Source organism: Agaricus bisporus (genome assembly GCF_000300575.1).
Source record: "Agaricus bisporus var. bisporus H97 unplaced genomic scaffold AGABI2scaffold_14, whole genome shotgun sequence".
Classification (NCBI taxonomy): Eukaryota; Fungi; Basidiomycota; class Agaricomycetes; order Agaricales; family Agaricaceae; genus Agaricus; species Agaricus bisporus.
This window is the reverse complement of record NW_006267349.1, coordinates 433282-454064: the sequence shown is the minus strand read 5'-3', so window position 1 is coordinate 454064 and position 20783 is coordinate 433282. Positions and strand designations below refer to the sequence as shown.

Genomic DNA, 20783 nt, shown 5'->3' with positions numbered 1-20783 from the left:
AAAAAAGGGGGGCCTGGCGTCGAAGCGATCTCTCTCTCTGCTGCATACCGGACAATGAATCTTTTTTCTCGCGCACCTAGGTGATGTCAATTATGCACTAGCAAGCGGAACAATCCCTGTTGCCAAGCTTCCTTCACGACACGGATCGGACTATGTACGTTCATGATCTTTGATGTTATACAAAACTCCAATACACATCTAAGTAGGGGTCAAAGAATATATAGCTTTGGTATCATGAACTTGACATCAGTCTAGCGTTCCCTGAGAACACTAAAGATATAATCTTTCGGCATACCACCAACTTTTACGACCTCATTAGATTTTTATTACAATTCCTTTGGCATTGTCACTCTTCCATGTACCTCAAAAAACGTTCAGCTGGCTCTCCCGCTTTAGCTTACTCACTTAAAAGTCTTGTACTCCCTTCTCGAATCGAATACGTTCAATGGTAATACGATCTTGACTTTCGTTCGCCAACAACTAGTTCGAGAACTCAATCATGGTGGTTCTCGACTACGAAAGAAGCATTACATCATCAGTTTCCCCACCACTTTGCCTTCTAGCATTGCCAAAATGCCGCAAGTCGAAGAGCGCTCAAGGTTCGAGATCCACGAAGCCAAACCAACAATGTACGTCGGTTCTGATAGACTCGGTGCCCACAACGTTTCTTTCAAAAGTTCATAAATTCGAAAATCGGAAACAGACAAACGAATGTGCGCAATCCCATTTGTACAGATTTCGAGCTAACAGTGTGTCTTGAGCTTGAGCGCTTGAGCCTTTATCAAATTTAAACTTGCTTTATCCTCAATTTAGCAGTTAGTTGAAATGGAGAGAGCGATTAGAATCTTGATAAGTATATTGCAATTACAATCCAGTACGAACGGCCGCTCTTTTTTTGAATTATCCCCTTACGGTGATGGGATTCACCGGAGACGTTACACGTGTCTGTAGCCAATCAGAGAAGGCGATAACCTGATGGAAAACACAATTGATTCAATTCTTCATGTCAGCTGTCAAGATACTTATAATTAGCACTTGACAGACAAAATGGGGTACTACTGATTTATGTTTATGGAGAAATTCTGATGCGAAATTCGAGAAAGATATACCCAAATGTAGAGTGAGATACCAAAGCTGGACTACGGTTGTGGGACCATTCGATGTGTGTTCGTTGATTATCCTGCCTCATTACATTTACCCTCTCAAACATCTACCTTTAAAACTTACGATATTCAACTTGAGATGCGAGCCACGGAAAAAAAAGTCACCTTTTACCACAATTTCTTCAACTCGGCTACAACATGATCACCCACTTCAGCCGTTTTGACATCACCTCCAAGATCAGCAGTACGAATTCCCAAGCCACCGATATCCGGAGTATCCAAAACCTTACGCACAGCATCCTCAATCGCTTTAGCCGGTTTTTCCAATCCGAGAGAGTAGCGAAGGAGCATGGCTGCACTGAGAATGGTACCGATAGGATTGGCGATACCCTGGCCAGCAATATCGGGGGCGGAACCATGAATAGGTTCGTAAATTCCTGATGTAGGTTTGAAATTGGCTGCTGAAGGCGTTGAAGGCGCGCCTGCAAGGGACGCGGAAGGTAGGAGACCAAGTGAACCAGGGATGACACTGGATTGATCCGAAAGTCTGATTGAAGATGTCCGAGTAAGATCGTTTTAATCTCAGAAATAGATGCGAGGACCTACATGTCACCAAACAGATTTTCAGTAAGAATAACACCATTCAACTTCTTTGGACTCGCAACGATGAGCATCGACGCCGAATCCACAAGTTGATGATCAAATTCAATCTGAGGATATTCCGATTGCAAAACTTGTGTAACTGTCTTTCGCCATAACTTCGAACTGGCAAGAACATTGGCTTTATCGATGGAATGAATTTTCAACGGAGGATCAGCAGCAAGTGCAATTTGAGCGGCTACGCGAGTAATTCTTTCGACCTCTGGAACACTGTAGATCATGGTATCCCAAGCGGTATCAGGATCTGGTTCAACATTTTGTTCCTTACGAGTGCCAAAATACGCTCCACCGATCAACTCTCGAACGACGATGAGGTTTGTGCCTTGGGCAATTTCAGGACGGAGAGGAGAGTACTTGATAAGAGATTCAGAAGCTAGGTTAGCGGGACGGATATTGGCATAGAGACCGAGGGTTTTGCGTAGTCGAAGAAGACCTGGTTCAGGACGAACCGGGGCTGTCACACCCCACTTTGGACCTCCGATCGAGCCTGCAATATTTCGTAAGAATAAAATATCAAGAGTAAAGACGTAACAGGATATGAAAATGAAAGACGAACCCATGAGTATAGCGTCTGCCTCCTGGCAAGCCTTGAGTGTTTTCTCGGGGAGTGGTTCTCCTACACTATCTATCGCGCAACCTCCAAAAAGTTGAGGATCAAGCACTAATTTGAAATCGTTCGTGAGGGAATTGACGGCTTCGAGTACTTTGATTGCTTCAGCCACGACTTCAGGACCTAGACATTAAAGTCAATAAAAAATATTATGAGAGAATACCGATCGATTATAACCTACCTATTCCATCACCATGGAGTACGACGATGCGGAATCTGTAAACGAGGTGTTCAATGTTATCGAGTTTTGGACTCTGAGAGGTTGACGTACGATTTCGTAGCCATGGTAGTTTTTTGTGGAATGGAAAAGAATCGGGCTTCTGGCGTTTATAGATTTGTTGATCGGCCGATCGCACCATGAGTCCGATGCACATCTTCGTAAAAGATGCCCTAACAAGCGTTCGGAGTCAAATAATTACGATTCAATAAGTCTGAAAAGAACAAGAAAAGAGCTCATACAGACGCCGTGCCTGCGAGGCCTGCCTAGACTGCAAGGAGAAGAACAAGTTCAACATATTACCCCAGATTATTTGGCACTATTTACCAAACCCGCAGATCAAACGCGATAAATTACTTTCCATCAAAACCTTTACCACAATGCCAGACTCAATCCAAAAACCCAAATGCAAAAACCTCGTACTTGACGCAGGACCATTACTTTCATTATCGCCTCTACGAGGACTAGCAGAGACATATTACACCACTCCTCAAGTACTCGCCGAGTTAAGAGATAGCCGTGCGAGAGAACATTTTGAAAAATTAGGATTATTGTCCGGAGTCAAAGTTGCTGTGAAAAGTCCAGATGCAACAAGTATATCCAATGGCGAGTGTCTACCTTCGTTCTTTTCTCAGAGATAGTCAATTAAGCTTTCTTTTTTTTTGCATAAAAAAGTGATTCAATGGGCGAAGAAAACTGGTGATTATTCGGTGTTATCTCATGCTGACATGTGTGTGATTGCTTTGACGCACATGTTGAACGAGGAACACAAAAAGGAGAAAGCAGAATTGGTTAAAGAAGAGGCGAGGTCGTCGGACGAAGCTGAGGCAAGTTTTTAAGGTGATCATCCACTTCCTTTTGAATGTTGACTAGAGGTTTGAATCGCTAGATGGGGACACCTAAAGAAGCCCTCACCGCCGAAGAGCCTCAAACAGAGGATCTCGTTCAACGTGTTGAAAGCTTATCCGTTAACCCTTCATCAGAGAGTGATCCCGTTGGATCGGATCAACCTCAAGAGTCTACCAACGGAGAGGTAATAGACGAAGCCCTTGAACCTCTCCAAGTCGAACTACATCCAATCAAAGACGATTCAGCACCATCAGCACCCTCCCACTCCCCCTCACATTCCTCTGAACCAACCCCCCAACCCGAACTAGAATCCGAATCCGACGACTCATCCTCTCCCCAACCACTCTACGACGACCCTTCCGACGAAGATGACGGCGAAGGTGAATGGATCACACCTCAAAACGCCGGCATACACAAATCCAAAGCTCTCCATCTCTTACCCGACAACGATTCTAAAACCAAAGGTCGGAAAACCAAAGAAGAAGAAACCATCGGTGCGGGTTGTATGACTGCTGATTTCGCCATGCAAAATGTGTTACTACAAATGGGTTTGGATCTCGTTAGCGTTGAAGGAAAAAGGATCCAAAGAGTACGGAATTATGTTCTTAGATGTCATGCTTGTTACAAGTAAGCCTTCTCTTCCTCCTCGCGTTTTGTAGTAGGAATGCTAAAAACGTTCCCTCCGATTTTAAATAGGATCTGTAAAGATCAATCCAAAAAGTTTTGCCCCTCCTGCGGCAATCCCTCCCTCTTACGAGCCACAGTCACAATCTCATCACCAAACGCCTCCAAAAACGCCCCAGTATTGCAAGTCCATCTCAAACCCAACTTCCAACACCGCATCCGAGGCTCTAAATACTCCATCCCCTCCCCAAAACCCGGATCCGCCAAAACAGGCAATGGTGAAGGACTCATCTTACGCGAAGATCAGTCAGAATACTTAAGAGCCAAAAAACATGCTGATGGAAAACGTGAAAGAGAAGAAGCTAGGATGCTCAAGGGAATGTTGAGTAAAGGTGTACAAGAAGGAAATGTTGGTGTTGGCGTTAGTAGTTGGATGGATCCAGATTGGATGCCCGAAATTATCAGTGTCGGAAGTGGTGGAAAGGGAAGGACGATGAAAAATTCGAGGATGGATGGTGATATGCCAATTATCGGGTATGGAAAAAAGAATCCGAACGAGAGGCGGAGAAAAAAATAGTCAACAGGTTCTTATATATGATATACCTGGTTCTCCTGTCGAGATGTGTCCTCCGGCCATGGAAAAAATTGCATAGAAGCACAACCCTGTTTCGACGAAAGAATCGCTAGTACAAAACACACATACTACGGATCGAGGAACATACAAAGCACAAACAAACGAGAAAGGTGAAGATTATGTCTATGTTGTCCATAAAGTCTAGCAAATCTGAAGCAATCTCTGAAAAATCGGAACATCATTTATTTTTTACCGAGGACAAGACAGGTTCTTGAGGGGATATACACCTAACAATGACACAGCCTGTCAGCTCAGATACAACTCACAGCAACGACGATACTCACCTGCAAGTAATTTTTCCTCTCATTCCACTTCATCGGCGTAGTAACATACACCGAATCACTCTTCACATTGTCAAACCCTCCAAAAGTCTTTTCATCACTGTTCAACACAACCCTATATTCTCCAGCTTCCTCAACCCCAACTCTATAATCCGTGAAACTATTTTTTGGATGGAAATTGAAGATAAACAGCAATCCGGCACGTTCGTATACGATCATTTTGTCGACCTCGTGTTTGAGAGAAACGAAAGCTTGGGGCGATTCGAGCCATTTATATTTTGCTGCGGTCTGATTCATCGCGCGATCGAAGTTGTTGAGGTATTTGTAGCGAAGAAGGTTATCATCCACGACGTTCCATTGACGACGTGCGTAGTGGAATGAGTTGCCATTGCCTTCTCGAGGGAAGTCAAGCCACTGATTCAATGGTTGAATAGGTGGAAGTAGCATGGGAGATGAATCAACAGACCTCGGGATGGCCAAACTCGTTCCCTTCGAAATTGAGATAGCCTTCTCCACCAAGGGAATGGGTGATGAGTCTCATCATCTTATGCAACGACAAGCCACGAGCGACAACTGGCGTCATGGGCGACATATCGGACATATGTGTATCTATTGGAGAATAATGTCAGCCCTGGTATCGAAAATATGAAAAAGAAATCGACATTACACATCTCTTTATCCATCAACCAAAATGCGATAGTCTTGTCGCCTACTAATGCCTGATCGTGGCTCTCACAATAGGCGATGCTCTTCTCTCCATGACGCCTATTCGTGAGAGTATACACGATATCACCCATATCCCATTCATCGTCAGTCTTGTGTTTGAGAAGTTTGATCCATGAGTCGGGGATAGCCATGGATAGCCTATAGTCGAAACCCACTCCACCCTCATCGACGCGTTTGCAGAGAAGAGGCATGCCGGAGACGTCCTCAGCGATGGTAATCGCATTCGGATACAATTCATGCGTAGAATCATTTGCCTAGGGCAGATGATAAGGCACAACTAAACTTTTGAGAAAGTGAAGGCTCACAAGCATGAGGTAGACGATACTCTCTTCATCAGCAGCATCACCAAAATATTCATGGTAACCACCAGAAAATCCAGCACCAATACCATGGTGTTTATACATCATACTCGTAACACCATCAAACCTAAATCCGTCAAAGTTGTAAACATCCATCCAGTATCGCAGGTTACTGAGAAGGAACCGAAGGACTTCATGGCTGTTATAGTTGAACAAGCGACTGTCCCACAGGTCATGACGACCTTTTCCACCCTCGTGAAAGTAAAGGTGATCGGTACCATCGAACTCGTTCAAGCCGTCAAGAACGTTCTTGCAGGCGTGCGAATGGACAATATCCAAAAGGACGGTCAAACCAAGTCCATGAGCGGTATCGATAAGCTCTTTCAAGTCCTCGGGCGTTCCATAACGCGAGCTGGCAGCAAAAAAGCTCGTCACTTGGTACCCAAATGCTGTCGAGCATATATCAACACACGGTCAAAAAAGAACACATAAATAATTGCTCTCACAAGCGTAATAAGCATGTTCCATGATCGCCATAAGTTGGATCGTATTGTATCCAAGATCTTTGATTCTCGGAAGGGTGTTTTGCGTAAATTCCTTGTAGGTCCCTACCCTCGCTTCTGAGGTAGATATACCAACATGTGCTTCATAGACCCTGATGTTATCCGGCTTAGGCGGACGAGAATTTTTGAAAGTGTATCGCTCTGATTTTGGTGGATTCCAAAAACGGGCGTCATAGACGGGAGAAACCTTGAGGTCTTGAGTAACCCGCCTTATCCAAGCAGGAACACGTTCAATGCGTTCACCGCTCGGTAGGACCATGGAGAGCTAGCGATTATTCAACACAAAAGACTTAGATCCCTTGTATGAGACACGTACTTTGATTTTGCTATCGTGAGGAATGGCACATTGACCAGAAGGTAGAGGAGGGATCGAGATTTCCCAAACGCCAAAGTCATTCACTTTCATAGGATGGGAAGTTCTGCTCCAATCATCTATTCTTAATCAATGAAGACACAACAATTAGGAAAATATAAGACACTGACTGAATTCGCCGATGAGATAGGCTTCTTTTGCATTGGGGGCCCATTCCCGGTAAACAACCTCATTGTTAGGACCCACATGGAATCCAAATTTTTCGTAACCGCGAGTGAAACTGTCATAACCACCTTCATGCTGCTCGATAGTATTCTTCCATTGTCTAAAACGGTTGTAGCGTTGGATGATAGAGGGAATGTGTGGCCTGAGATAACCGTCTATCTCAAGGACTTTAGCAGGGTCTAGCGGGGGAGTCGGCATGGTGGTTCGAGCTCAAGGAAGAAAATATTTGAGATCAGGGAGCATAAGCGGCATAACCTATGACGCAAATCCATATGGTCTGCACAGCCACCCATCCATCCTCTTTCCGGACACCCACAAATGGCGCTTCCGACCTCACTGAGAACGTTGACGACGCCGCCAGAACTAGAGCTCATCGCAACGCAGCAACTCATTGAAATTATACCTCTCGTCTCCATGGAAAAAACTGTTTTCATCTCCGTAAGCATGCTCATTTCTCGTTCGACTGTTTATCACCCAATTCAATCGTTAGCGCGTCGTATCATCTGCCTAGGGCGCATATGGTCCTCTTCGCCCTCCGAATAAAGCACAAGTCCCGCTATGGATTGCAGTCAATCTGAAAATGAAGAGGAAATGTCACATCGTTCCACCGAGTTGGTTTACAGTTGGTATGTGCCCGCCACTTGTCTGATTCCCTTTCTATAACACATACAATCTCTATCAGATTATTTACAAGATCGCCTATCGCTCGAAACTTCAAATCCTGCATTCAGCGAACTTCCGTTCCGATATATGGAAATTTCAAAAATCCTTCTTGATGTCGCATCAGATGATCTCGAGCAACCGGATAAACTACGCTCGCTCCTGAAGGATCTCCGTGAAGCACGTCAAGCCAAGAGTCGCGAGGGTCTCAAACAACTCGATCATAGCGAACTAAGCGTATATTCCCTCCCCCTCCTGTGATTGTTTCCACAACTGACCCGTTTGTACAGTTACCAAACTTGAGTGCAATGGAAATTAATGAAATCAGACCCTACTTTGTCGAATCAATGAGTATATTATCAAAACTCGCTCTTCCGCCGCAACCAGGCGTTTGAGGCTGATATCGTACGAAAGGAGACTATTGTAAAAATAACAAATGAACAGAGTTTCTCGAGAGAATCGTATCCGATGCGAATATGTGCAAGAAACATCTCGTGAAAGAGTTGAGCGCATTCGTTCAACTATTTCAGCTTTTGCAAATACCGGCTTCACTCTTCAACTTTCCTGGAAGAAAATCGTAACATTCGTTGAACGAAGGAAATGCAGGAACAAGAGAATGCAAACATACTTCGATACTCCACTGCCAAGTCGTCTCAATTCATTTGCGTGCGGAACGGACCCACTTCATCCTCGGCAGGCTTCCAAGTTCCTTGCCACAACTGCCACCATGATTACTCGAGGTCCTCCGTTCGTCCCTCGACAACTCAGCCGTCGGAGACGGGATTTAGGAGGTACCCTCGCAAGTATTCTGCATCAATTCAAAAGCAGTACATAAGAAACATGAATGCGTCGTAAAGAAAATCATATCAGAGACGAACGAAAATCACAGCGCGTACTTTGACCCCTTCTCCCGGCGTCACTTGCTCAATTATTATCCATTTTATCCAAAATCAAATTCAACTTCTTCTTTAACTCGTCGATTTCCCTCAAAATCGTGAGCTCACTTGACTAGTGTACAATCGTTCAATCAGAGGGGGGAAGCAGACAAGACAAGCACTAATATTCACCTGAGTTGTATTCGGAAACACCGTAACGAGCTTTTCAAATGTCTCTTTGGAAATCTCCATTCCAGGACAACTTGGATCGTCAACGATTGGGTTCCTACTTTCGGGCGTGTCTTCCGCAGCTTCATCATCGCCTCTGAACCAATTCTCGGTCCATCGGTTTTTAGAAAAGGAGCTAGAGGTGGACTCATAAAGTGCAATGATAGTGAGTGGGATGAAGAAGATAAAGGACATGACAAAGCGATTGAGCTATGATGCGCGTGTAGGTAAGTACGTCGTCGTAGACGAGAGAAGCAGTGCAGACCTTGGCATAGTTCTTTTCACTGAGATGGAAATACGGGAATATTCTGTTTTAGTATTGTAAGTACCGAATATTTGCCCCCAAAGCTCTACGCGCTTACTCAAAAGGAACAATGAATGAGATTTCAATGAGATTGAAAGGCGCGGGATACACATAGACATCCGGAGCGCGAATCATACCAATGGTTTTCGCGGAAAAGAATGCAAGATATTGCGCTTCAGCATTATCGACGACCTAGGCGAGGAAGTTCATTTAGGCTTGCCAATTGCAAACAAAGAACTGACATCAGAGTATGCAGATGAGAACAGTGAGATGAGGACGTTGAGGAGTACAATAGCTGTTACAGTGTTCCAGCTATTCGAATGTCAGCCTGATATATACTTTCGAGTAGTAATTAAAAGAAGCTCACAAGTAATAGAGTAGAAGGCCGATTGGGCTGGCAGCGAACTTGTCATAATTGGGCGATCTGTTTGGATGACGTTAGCCCTCAAGATCACTTTGAGTAGAGCAAAGCCGTAACTGTAACAGAGCTTGTATGAGGACATTCGCGACCTAGGTGGTAAGAAGGATAATTTATCAATAGAACGATAAATCGGCTTCACTCGCAGCGGCATGAACTCACCGCGGTTGGTGACTCGACTGTGCCATCCGCAGCATCCAAAGCGTATAAGCCTTGCGCGAAACCGATAGCAAGAACCGATAACAGCTACGATATATGAGACACACGCATCACTAAAACGAACTTGCTACTCACCGCAAAAAAGATGCCAGACTCTTTCAACATACGCGCGACGCATATTTGCATTGTGCCAATGTACCTGATAACCATTTATTCTTAAGTCAAATGACTGCATCGGAAAGATAGCTCGTACTTGTAACCATCAAAAACCGTGATGATCTCTAACGCCAGATGTCAGTAATGATCCTCAGCCAAGGATCGAGCGACAACTTACTCATCCAGATGAAAGGAGCCACACAACTCAAAATCTGAAAACTGTACAATCTCCAATTTTCACCCGTTTTATGTGACGTTTGTACGCCCATCACGCGTAAGATGAAGGCAGCAAGGAGAAGAGAATCTGTGACCAGAGCTATGATGTTCCAAAACGAGAAGGCGCGCCACCAGGTGACGAATCGCAGTAGTTTGAATGTCTATGGGGAACTTAGTGCTTATGGCCGAACAAAAAAAGTTTGGTATACCTTGAGAGTGTCTCAAGGAAAAAAGCTAGTCAGTATGGACACTATTGACGATGAAGCTCCAATAAATACCTTCAACGATGAACGAAAGTGCCAGAACGTATAAAACGATCTCCCAAGGGTCTAACACGGTTGCGACACCTATCTTGTCCAATGGCTCGCGTACTGGATGGAATAAACTTGTTTGTATCCACAATGGTTCTGGAAAGGAGGAACTGACCGGCCAAAGAGTAGGTTACAAGGAAGAAGAGCCAGATTGTGATGCGAAAAATGTTCTGGTACCTGCACCCTGTCAGCGACTAAACGGAAAAAACAAACCTACAAGGCAACCAACCTTGGAACCGATAAACGTGAGGCATCAATTCGGCTCGCGAGCGTATGTCCGCGTGTCTCGTAATGAGGTATATCTAACTTTCACAGTCAAAAGCAAGTTAAATTATGAAGTCTGTTACTCACAGTCAATGTCGTGATCTTTGTTGTTGACTTGGACTAACTCTCCATTCCACACAGCGTTGACAACTAAAATAATGCTCCACATAAAGAAATCAGACTTCAGTTGATGATCGCACCTTCCTGAGCTTCATTGGAGGATAAAAAGATAGTACTTGAAACAATGTGTCATTCACAACGTTTGCGGGAGGAGTATATTATGGCCACATACCAATGCTGATCAATTGCCATCTCGAGCGCACTTGAGGTTTCGCTGACATCGCCGTCTACCTGGTAATGTTGATATCTCGTGGACATGACTTCGCACAGCTTTTCTTTTGGAAACATATGGACGAGTCTTCTTGCTAATACCTCACATGCAACGGCTACATGAAGATTCGTCAACTCTCGGAAATATAGAATTTACCGTCGCTTACCTCGACCATAATTCTCTCCATAATCTGCGGGATTATGATTTGCATCCCACATGAATTGCGCCCTGGCACGCAATAAACAATAGGGTAGCTATCGTTACATAATGAGCCGAATAAGTGAAAACAAGTTCCGGGAACTTGACAGCCCTGATGATACTCACAGCCATATCAAAGTCACCGCCAGCAGCATGATATGCGTCGATCACTTGGGGGGTGATAATCCGACTTGTAGGCTCGTTGATACTATCGGGGTCTACCTCCAAGGGGAGCAGTGTGAGAGTCATCGCGCGTAGGCGCTTGACGAGCTCTGTCGTCGAAATAAATGGGCGTCAATTGACGATGAAACTTCGAGACTTACTGGTGATGGTGTCTGGTGAGGGCCGGCTATAGGTGGGGAGGAGCCCAGTGGTCTCGGCGTCGTATCCATTGGCGCCATTGGCACCACCTAGGTCCATGTTTGGGATGAGCGAAGGAGGAAAAGCAGTAGAAAAGTGGCTGGAAGAAAGTCAACCGGGGGCAGAGCGAACAAAGTTAGACCAGACGTCATTGACGCCATCTGATGCTATTGATCTGCTTCCAGCTCAACACGGCCAAACAGTTCTGCCATCTACCTCGACCGTTGCGCCAGATGCCAGTACGTCTCCGTCTTAATTGAGTTTATTCTGCTCACAGAAATACATAGGCATACCATTCAACTTTCAATGAACTACCCGATACCCGGCAAGTAGGAAACCTCGCCGTCTTGCCCTTCAGGACACGCATCCGGGGCCCAGCTCCTATCGGTACGCGGGTACCATCTTGTATACAACATCCCTGCCCTTAACATGCTGTCACCCCAGGCGACCCATCTCAATACGACATCATAGACGAAACCCTCGATCTCTTCCGTGCCAACTCCCTTTTTCGCAACTTCGAGATCAAAGGTCCCGCAGACCGGACTCTGATCATCCTCATCCTCTACGTCTCCGATTGCCTTGCGAAACTCGGTTCTCAACGTGCAACCCCTTCGCAAATCGAAGCAGGTAAACTATTGAACACACTTTCCGTTGATAATTTCGCGATTCCGGGAGATGCAACTTTCCCTCTGAACGCACATTATGCTGCGCCTGCCAGTCGTGCCAATTCTGGTATGTCACATTATCATCCTCATGATAGTTGATTGACTTTCTGGCTGAAAGAATACCTGCGGGGGTACTTGACGCAAGCACGACAAGAGCTTGCTGCTCGCCTCGCCGAAAAATTATACGCTGATGGAACAGGCAAACCCAGCAAATGGTGGATGTCTTTCCAAAAGAGACGATTCATGAACAGAAGCTTGGGCTCATAGAATTTTCCCCCATCGCCCACTTGTACAGTATCAGTCTCGAAAACTAAATGTGAATACTTCTGTTTCGATGCGCTATCAGCCCTCTCTCGGTGTGTGATTTCGATCACTTTGGCTTCCAGCGAGAGAGTAGGTTTCCGGTCATAGATCAAAAGACTACCATCGCGCATCCAAAATTCCAAGCCCTCCACACTCAGGTGAACCCGCCAAGTCCAATGTCAATGAACACCGCTTTACCTAAATGCCACCTGATCCTTTCATTGAAACACGATAGCCGAATCAACACGGTGACATACAAGAGGGTACTCCGCGGCACTTTTATTTTCGTTTCAAGCACGTTTTCTCAACCGGACATGAACCCGTACATTGAGATTTGAACGATCAATCGTTCTCGGCCCTTCGGTCGACTCAGATTCAGCAATCACTATCTTTATCTTCCTGCGAATAAAGAGCCCCACTCAAGCCGCGATAATAGCACCTAAAGTTCCGAACCGACGACATCATGAATCTCACCGCCAAACACCCCTGTAAACCAGCAATCCCTCGTCTCTCACCCTACGATAACACTGACATGCCACATGCTTAGTCGCACCAGAAAGGCGTCACCGGATCCTCTCATTCAAAATAGATTAATGACAGGATTATGTGACGGTTCTGTTTTCTTTTTGCTGTCAGTTGAGTGTTATCTTTTTTAGAGCACGTTTGCCTAGTTCAGCATCTTCAGATATTCCAACGTATCTCTCTATCAATCGAAAAATAAAAATCTTTACAACGATCTATAGTATCAAATGACCTTTCAGGCCTAATAATTCAAGTCATATATACTCTCTGATATCTCCCTCTCAAAAGAAAGCACGATCTATGCTCAAAACCAGAACAATCTCCACTCACACCAATCTCCCAATCTACCATCTTCTGAACAGTCGAACCAGTTAGTAAGTAGTTCGAAACGACACTTTTGGAATCTTCCATCATCCCTCTTCTCTCTCCAAAAGATAACCACTGCCGCGAAAGAAAGTTCCAATCAAACACCCGATGAGAAAACGCCAAGCGGCACGTCACGTAACGTGTCAAGAACATTCGAAGCCACTATGTACTCCCCGAAAACCCCCTCGCCACAATCACCTCTCCAAATGGGGAAAAGAGATCCGGAACTTACTTTGGATTCAAAAACCCAAAAACAAAAAAAAGCAAAATCTACAATAAAAAAACAAAAAACAAAAAGCCAAGGAACCGGGAACAAGACCATTGTCGTACCAAGATAGCAAAAAGAGTCACGAACCAATAATACTGATCAAGGATTCTTTTTTGCCATTCAGCCACAGAATGACAGAACGGACACAACTTCCTTTCCTCTCCACACCCCGATTTCGATCTACAATACCAATATAAGTACTCTACGTCAAAGAGTGACATTAAAGAATGACTTGACCGGTTGATCTCTTTGCCAAGGTGTATTCTTAATATACTGTTAAGACAAGTTCGAAAGGCTTCCTTACACCGGCCTGTGAACTGGGACTTTTTGATTGTTCATTTTGTTTTTTTAATTAAAGTAAAGGAGGCGGTGACGGTGCTGCGTTTGAGGAGATTAATGAGTCACAACGGTGAATCCCGATAATTTGAGGGTTGTATGCGTGAGACGAAAGGGTTTCGACTCATACACAACGAACGAAGAAACAATCCAAATCTACTTCATACTTAACCTCCCCCCTCCTTCCAAATCTTACACCACTTTACTAGTACCCTACTTACATCCTAAACACCCCAAACCCTTTCCCATCTCCATCCCAAGTCGAACTACCTCCAACTCTCCCACCCCGACTCTGCATCCTTTCGCGATTCACAATCCCAAGCCCCAATCCCACAACATCTCTCGTATCCTTAGGTTTAATAATCCCATCATCCCATAACCGAGCGGTAGAATAGTACGCCGTCGATTGGTTCTCAATCTCCGATTTCAGAGATGCGTGTTGTGCCGGATCTCTAAACAAAAGATAAGAGGATAAATTGCCGTTAGTTTAGTTTTTAGTTTGGGATGGCCGAGAGAGGTAAGTGAATCATTAAGACAAGGAAGGAAGGAAGAGGTTTTGGAACGGTTTGAAGGGATAGATATTCATCAATCAGTCACAAGATTGATAAAATATCAATTAGGGAAAAGTCCAACGAGACAGAGAGAAGAGATTCAAAATCCGCCGAAGACCCGTCAAAAAAAAAACCCGTCAAAAAAAACCATGGAAAAAAAACCAAGAAATTTGAAGTGAAGAATGGAAGACAAAGAATTGTTTCGGGAAAGAGTGGGAGAGACAGAAAAGAAGATTATTTTAAAACGAAATAAAACAAAAAAACTCACTTCGATACTGTAGTCATCACTTGAGAAAGTTGTCCTGAACCCATAACCGAGACTTTCGCATTCTAAATAGAAAAAAAACCCCACCATTAATTCAGCATTCAAATGAAAAGAAGAAAAACCCAGATTGTTAAAAATAGTGAGTGACAAGAAGAAGAAGAAGAAGAAGAAGAACAGTGATGGTATGTTTCGTTTCGTGTCAAAAATAAACGGACATGGGGTTATTGAGTGAGAATGACCACGAGACAGATAGATAAGGAGAGGATAACAATTTGAAAGATCTAAACAAAAAACTTACAGGCCACATCCATAAAAAGCGAGGTGAGTACTAGAAACAACAACACAAAAAAGATAGATCAGAGACTTTTCGGCGTTGACGGGGATGGATAAGAAAAAAAAAAGGTTTACCGCTCTACCAGCCATCCCTAAAAATTGATGTGAGAGGAGTTGAGGAGAAGTTTAATCATGCTTTTCAATTTTGCGTACCGTAATTTCCGGCTCCAAAACTACCTCCGACAATGACTGTGAGTTTGGGTACGTCTGCACATGCTACAGCCCTAACCATCTTGGCACCTAATTAACACGTCAGCTCAATACAGATTTAAGAAAGTAAAACACTAACCATCTTTCGCAATACCACCTTTCTCAGCTTTAGAACCCACCATATACCCCGTAACATTAACAAGAAACAAAAGTGGTATCTGACGTTGCGAACACAATTCTATAAAATGCGAAGCTTTAAGTGCAGAAGGAGAGAAAAGGATGCCATTGTTAGCAATGATCCCAACTTCGTAACCGTGGATATGCGCAAAACCCTTGATTGTGTGTTCAGTGGCAGGGAACTTATATCAAGGGATGGAACGTACGGTGAGTATAGTAGGTCCGTATTCTTTTTTGAATTCTCGAAATTTGGAGCCATCGACGATACGAGCGATGATATCTCGCATATCGAATGGTTGTCTTACGTCTGTACCCACAATACCATGTAATTCATCTGCAGGATATAAAGGATCTTCCGCCTTTTGCACGGGCTTTAAACAAATATCAGTTCCTGAAGAGATTTCATTCGTTTTGTTTTGACACTCACAGGTACACTCCTCCCTCCCGCCTTTCCCAAATCCCCAACAATCCCTCTAGCAATAACCAAAGCATGTTCATCATCCCTAGCCAAATGATCCGTCACACCGCTCTCACTCGAATGCATCAATCCACCTCCTAATGTCTCTACATCCACCACCTCCCCCGTAGCCGCTTTTACCAATGGTGGACCTGCAAGAAATATCGTACCTTGGTTGGCTACGATGACGTTTTCATCAGCCATGGCTGGTACATAAGCACCTCCCGCTACAGATATTCCATGTACGATCGCAATTTGTGGGATACCGAGAGCGGACATTTGAGCTTGATTATAGAATATACGACCGAAATGTTCTTTATCTGGGAAAACATTTGCTTGGTGAGGTAACGCCGCACCACCCGACTCAACTGTCATCTAGTATCAGTATAACTCATTTTGTATATATATATATGAATTCAACTCACCGACGTAAATGCAAGGTAAGCCATTCTCTCTTGCAATCTCTTGTGCCCTCAAATGTTTCTTTACTGTAAGTGGATAATAAGACCCTCCTTTGACAGTAGCATCATTCACCACCACCACACATTCCCTCCCAGAAATCCTTCCTATACCCGTAATAATCCCAGCACCTGGTATAACTTCCCCAGGATACACTTCATGTGCTGCCAAAGTTGATAATTCAAGAAACGGTGAATCGGGGTCTAATAACAAATTCAACCTAGCGATGGTTTTTTTAATACTTTTGATTTTTGAGAGAGAAAAATGTAACCAACGAACCGTTCTCGAGGTAATTTTTTACCCTTGTTTCGCATTCGTTCAGCAGCTTTAAGTCCACCTCCCTCTCTAGCCCTATTCATCTTCTCCTCCAAATCACGAACAAGTTCATCCATAGCCATAGACCTAGCTTGAAACTCTGGTGAAGCAGTCGATACAAGTGAAGGAAGTACCGAGGCATGATAACCTCTCCTTATCACTCCTCCTCGGGTTTTAGGAATGTGGTTTAAGAGGCATCGGATGTTGGGTGAAGTTAATGGACGCATGAATGTTTTTAGGAAAAATGCGTAAAAGAATTTTAGGACATTCGTATGGAGAGAGGGAATTTCTCGGACGGTTAGGCGGTCGGCCGGAACTTGAGTTCCGAATACCATCATTGATCAACAATCTTAAGTTACTTTTTGTAAAAATAAGATTCAATCAAGTGGCTCAAACTCTCTTCATGATATTCCAAATCTAGATTGTAGAAAAAGCTAATGTAGGAGTAGATATAAACGCGACTAAAACTCTTTCCAATCATCCCATTCCTCCTCCTTCTTGGCCGGCTTTGCGACACTTGCAGTTGCACCAGTAGTAGACGAGTGACCCGGACTATCATAAGCTTTACCACTCCCGGCTTGACCATACCCACCAAACAGATCCTCATCATCCCCAGCATCATACAAAGCCGAACCCTCATTCTCAGCATTGGACGACACCTGTCCGTACCCACTCCTCGCAGGATTAGCACCCATCACACCATACACCGTATCCGCAACATCCACACCAAATCGATTTTTTGACCATTGATTCGCAGAACTACCCACATCTGCAGCACGTTTACTCGCTTCGCTCACATATCCTCGGACATTGGATTGAAATGCTGGATCTGATATTTTTTCCATACCGGGTTGAATGACGTTTTCATTGACGACTTTGGAAGCGCCTACAACGGCAGATGAGAGGAGTGACCAGCCTTTACTGAGTGCTGTCATGGGACTATCTTGAAATGTAGGTGCATTGGCAGAGGAGAGACCAAAAGAGGGATGGGAATTTGCCGGTGGAGGAGTGGGTGTGTTGCCGAAACCTTGATAACGACCACCCTGAGAGGGTGGAAGATCTGCTGGTCGAGTTGCATTTAGTTTTCCGAGGCTGGCAAAGTAAGCTTCGTTTTGTGATTTTTGATCAGGGACGGGTCCTGGGGAATCGCCCCGGGTGCGGGTAGTTTGAGCGCGTGATTTGCGGAGGCCCTGGGTAGCGGTAGGATTCGGTGAGGCTGACCGGGAGGAGGAATGAAAGTCTGGGGGAGGAGGGCTGGGGGACCAGTCTTTTCCTGCCAGAAGAGCATCGAGCTGTGGCAAAAGGATGAGCTTGATCAGAATGAATGAAAGGATCGAATACCTTTTGTTTGTATTGAGTTGCAGCCCAGGAGTGGTAGGTGTCATAAGGACTGGCGCCGTCTTTATAGCCTCCGGAGGGGTCGTAGGCGTTGAGAAAGTCGCGAAAGGGTGCATTTCCACCGAGCTGGGAGGGAGATGAGAAGAAGAAGGGAAGAAGACGAGAGTTCACACCTCCATGCGCTGAAGCTGGTCGTCTTGCCAGGCATCCATGGAGACAGAACGGACAAAGCTAGAAAGAGACGAGATGAGGGAGAAAGTCCCATGGGTGCGGGGCAAGAGCTAGCCTGATGTGAACCCCAAAGCCACGGTGCGTCCCGGCACACTGCAGACACAGAAACACGCCAAAGCTGGTAGAGGTGAGTAATAATCAAGAGAGAGAGAGACGAGAGCACCTGAGCGAGGCCCACTGTGGATTTGGATTTCTGCAGTCGATGCACCATTTGTTGTCGAGCCCGTCGCGCTTTGCGAGCTCGCTCAGTCGTCTCTTTGCAGCCATACAGTGAGAGCACGGACAGTCGCGCGAATCAGCCGACGCCCATTTTGCAGTGTGGCTGTGCACCTCCCCCTATCGCCTCTCTTCGCCTTCTCTTTCTCTTCCCAGCCATGATCCAGCAGACAAACCGCCAGCCACGACGCTCGCCGCCTGCCCAGCCCGACTCGGAGCCCGCGTCCCCCTCCGACTCCCCCGAAATATGGAGCCAGACCTTGGGCAACAAGTCTGTCTTTTAGCCCACTCTCTCGGGTCTCTCTAATCGCCTATAGACACTACTCCTTGGAGGTCGTCCAACACCCGCTCAGAGCTAGAATGTGTGGTTTCGGTGACAAAGTACGTGTCCCCCTTCTTTCCTCGCCTTTTCTTCATTTTTTCTCTCTCTCTTTTAGGATCGGCGTCCTTTGGCCCCTGCCGCCGTCGTCAAAATGGTGGTCAGACATCAAGACGACTCTGTGGTCGACGTCGAGTGAGCCATCTCGATCACTCCGAACCCACCCGTTGTTCAATGACCCCTCCACCAGCGAAATCGACTGGTCCTTCTTCCTGGTCACCGTCGACTTGTGGTCTGCCGATGCTAAACAAGAAATGAATCTCGTCTTGCATCCTTCTTCCACCGACCGCTACATGCCCGCTCCCTCCTCCAAGAACAGACGCAGAGGTACCAGTACAAACCAACCGTCTAATCCACAAACACCCGTACAGCCCTCACACGCGCCGTCCTATCGTCCTCCAGAACAGGTATATCTTTTCCCCTTCCAGCCGGTGGTTTAGTCTTATCACATGTTTTGCAGGCGCTTCCCACCTATCACCAAGGTTATTTCTCATCTGCCACTACACCTAGCGACCACGGTGGAAATACGTATATGGGTGCCACAAATCCGATTCCCAACCCCTACACTGGACCTCCTCATCAATCCGATCCTCCCAATTGGGGATATCCGACATCCGCTGCCGTGGATCGTAGTACAACTTATCCCCCACCTGCTTTACCATCTATACATACCTTTCCCGCCAACTCCAACCAACCCAACTCTTGGGTCAACCCCGATGTCTATCACCCTCTAGATCCATCCAACGAAAAATCCCACGACCCGAATGCCGCATATGCTTCAACATCCTATCAAAGCATTCAAGTCTCACCGTCTAATTCACAATCAGGACAGCCACAGCACCAATACTATTCATCTCCTACCACCACTTCGGGCCCGAGTCATAATACAACGGCAAATAATAATAGCCATTCTGATAAGAACCCTGCCGCCGTCAATCCGCCGATAACGACTTCTTATCCACCGATGCCGTCCCCACGTTTGGCCTATACCAGGACTTTGGTTGGCCCGTTGTCGGCTAATGCGTGTAGATTGCAAGATGAACATAGGAAACCTGGAATTTTCTTTTTGTTCCAGGATTTGTCGGTTCGAACTGAAGGTAATGTTTCGTTCATTCATTTTCGTGAGAGTGGACTTGCTAACACAAGCTTACAGGTACCTTTAGATTAAGACTACGACTGATGAATGTTGGCGCGTGAGTGCTTCGAATCCTTACCTCTGAGTGACTTGTATCTGACGTTGAATTTTTTTTTAAAAAGTCCACCGGCACCGGAATATGGTGCTACCAAAGTGCATAACGACGTCTCTCCTGTTTTGGCGCAGACGTTTACGGATCCGTTTACTGTCTTTTCCGCGAAACGTTTCCCAGGTGTACCTGGTGAGTTTACAAGGCTCGAGTGATGTATTGGGTTGTTGATTTAAGGTGTTTAGATACGACGGCACTTTCGATTGCGTTTGGTAATCAAGGACAAAAAATTCCATTGGTAAATCTCATACTCTTTTCTTTCATTTCATTTCCCCCTTCCCCCCAATAAAAAAAAAAGACAAAAAAAAGACATAAAAGAGAAACTGTTTTCACCAACCTCTTGCCCTAGATAATAAAGAAAACCACAAACTGATGCGAATAACCCCCTCCCCTCCCTCCCCTCTTTGATAGCGCAATCGACATGGACCTGCGAAACGACGTCGACCGAATTCGTCATCTGCGGAAGAAGATGATTCGGATGAAGATTAACGAGTATGTGGGCGGAGTTTTTGTGATCTATTGTTTGTTTCAATGTCTTTGTTTCCTGCTTATCATTTGTGCTTGATTGTCCTTTTTTTAATTATACCTGTGTCTAAGCTTTTTAGGTTTATAAGTGAGTAAGAG

General features: G+C 45.2%; 9 protein-coding genes across 9 annotated transcripts; 4 read left to right on the top strand and 5 right to left on the bottom strand.

Annotated features, from left to right (window-relative positions):
• Nucleotides 1-1005: 1005 nt before the first annotated feature.
• AGABI2DRAFT_195821 (hypothetical protein) lies at nucleotides 1006-2659 on the bottom strand (the record flags this gene model as incomplete). Its single annotated transcript, XM_006456770.1, has 6 exons — nucleotides 1006-1214; nucleotides 1269-1650; nucleotides 1710-2250; nucleotides 2320-2496; nucleotides 2555-2589; nucleotides 2645-2659. Coding segments are annotated over 5 exons (1147 nt in total), but the record flags the coding sequence as incomplete, so codon positions are not given.
• Nucleotides 2660-2730: 71 nt separating this feature from the next.
• Nucleotides 2731-4727, top strand: AGABI2DRAFT_188646 (hypothetical protein; the record flags this gene model as incomplete). Its single annotated transcript, XM_006456769.1, has 6 exons — nucleotides 2731-2734; nucleotides 2978-3196; nucleotides 3266-3421; nucleotides 3496-3533; nucleotides 3609-4066; nucleotides 4136-4727. The coding sequence occupies 6 exons, from the start codon at nucleotides 2731-2733 to the stop codon at nucleotides 4638-4640; spliced, it is 1380 nt and encodes a 459-aa protein (XP_006456832.1). The 3' UTR covers nucleotides 4641-4727.
• A 152-nt stretch (nucleotides 4728-4879) lies between these two features.
• On the bottom strand, nucleotides 4880-7311 carry AGABI2DRAFT_211997 (glycoside hydrolase family 13 protein; the record flags this gene model as incomplete). The annotated part of the gene is made up of 8 exons (XM_006456768.1): nucleotides 7050-7311; nucleotides 6883-6998; nucleotides 6510-6831; nucleotides 6010-6452; nucleotides 5646-5958; nucleotides 5445-5587; nucleotides 4982-5392; nucleotides 4880-4924 (listed from the first exon to the last, which is right to left on the bottom strand). Exons 1-8 carry the CDS (start codon nucleotides 7300-7302, stop codon nucleotides 4880-4882), a joined length of 2046 nt encoding a protein of 681 aa, XP_006456831.1. The 5' UTR covers nucleotides 7303-7311.
• Nucleotides 7312-7404: 93 nt separating this feature from the next.
• Nucleotides 7405-8226, top strand: AGABI2DRAFT_211994 (hypothetical protein). Its single transcript, XM_006456767.1, has 4 exons — nucleotides 7405-7542; nucleotides 7616-7730; nucleotides 7787-8001; nucleotides 8055-8226. The coding sequence occupies exons 1-4, from the start codon at nucleotides 7423-7425 to the stop codon at nucleotides 8157-8159; spliced, it is 555 nt and encodes a 184-aa protein (XP_006456830.1). The 5' UTR covers nucleotides 7405-7422; the 3' UTR covers nucleotides 8160-8226.
• Nucleotides 8227-8554: 328 nt separating this feature from the next.
• Nucleotides 8555-11710, bottom strand: AGABI2DRAFT_181288 (hypothetical protein). The gene is made up of 21 exons (XM_006456766.1): nucleotides 11548-11710; nucleotides 11351-11496; nucleotides 11193-11280; nucleotides 10988-11141; nucleotides 10896-10930; nucleotides 10783-10845; nucleotides 10661-10733; nucleotides 10547-10608; nucleotides 10399-10491; nucleotides 10330-10340; nucleotides 10083-10281; nucleotides 10002-10029; nucleotides 9884-9947; nucleotides 9752-9835; nucleotides 9650-9681; nucleotides 9539-9595; nucleotides 9414-9483; nucleotides 9230-9363; nucleotides 9133-9175; nucleotides 8832-9077; nucleotides 8555-8772 (listed from the first exon to the last, which is right to left on the bottom strand). The coding sequence occupies exons 1-21, from the start codon at nucleotides 11642-11644 to the stop codon at nucleotides 8689-8691; spliced, it is 1863 nt and encodes a 620-aa protein (XP_006456829.1). The 5' UTR covers nucleotides 11645-11710; the 3' UTR covers nucleotides 8555-8688.
• Nucleotides 11711-11790: 80 nt separating this feature from the next.
• On the top strand, nucleotides 11791-12593 carry AGABI2DRAFT_195819 (hypothetical protein). The gene is made up of 4 exons (XM_006456765.1): nucleotides 11791-11823; nucleotides 11872-11971; nucleotides 12029-12316; nucleotides 12368-12593. The coding sequence occupies exons 1-4, from the start codon at nucleotides 11818-11820 to the stop codon at nucleotides 12514-12516; spliced, it is 543 nt and encodes a 180-aa protein (XP_006456828.1). The 5' UTR covers nucleotides 11791-11817; the 3' UTR covers nucleotides 12517-12593.
• A 1593-nt stretch (nucleotides 12594-14186) lies between these two features.
• AGABI2DRAFT_211987 (hypothetical protein) lies at nucleotides 14187-17012 on the bottom strand. Its single transcript, XM_006456764.1, has 10 exons — nucleotides 16716-17012; nucleotides 16403-16656; nucleotides 15948-16345; nucleotides 15727-15891; nucleotides 15483-15675; nucleotides 15347-15433; nucleotides 15269-15285; nucleotides 15159-15188; nucleotides 14864-14925; nucleotides 14187-14496 (listed from the first exon to the last, which is right to left on the bottom strand). Exons 1-10 carry the CDS (start codon nucleotides 16976-16978, stop codon nucleotides 14262-14264), a joined length of 1704 nt encoding a protein of 567 aa, XP_006456827.1. The 5' UTR covers nucleotides 16979-17012; the 3' UTR covers nucleotides 14187-14261.
• Nucleotides 17013-17136: 124 nt separating this feature from the next.
• Nucleotides 17137-18595, bottom strand: AGABI2DRAFT_195816 (hypothetical protein). Its single transcript, XM_006456763.1, has 5 exons — nucleotides 18484-18595; nucleotides 18376-18438; nucleotides 18263-18320; nucleotides 18093-18215; nucleotides 17137-18043 (listed from the first exon to the last, which is right to left on the bottom strand). The coding sequence occupies exons 1-5, from the start codon at nucleotides 18585-18587 to the stop codon at nucleotides 17213-17215; spliced, it is 1179 nt and encodes a 392-aa protein (XP_006456826.1). The 5' UTR covers nucleotides 18588-18595; the 3' UTR covers nucleotides 17137-17212.
• AGABI2DRAFT_195815 (hypothetical protein) lies at nucleotides 18553-20719 on the top strand. The gene is made up of 9 exons (XM_006456762.1): nucleotides 18553-18807; nucleotides 18854-18917; nucleotides 18974-19050; nucleotides 19106-19322; nucleotides 19376-20012; nucleotides 20069-20108; nucleotides 20173-20291; nucleotides 20345-20397; nucleotides 20571-20719. Exons 1-9 carry the CDS (start codon nucleotides 18695-18697, stop codon nucleotides 20646-20648), a joined length of 1398 nt encoding a protein of 465 aa, XP_006456825.1. The 5' UTR covers nucleotides 18553-18694; the 3' UTR covers nucleotides 20649-20719.
• Nucleotides 20720-20783: the final 64 nt, after the last annotated feature.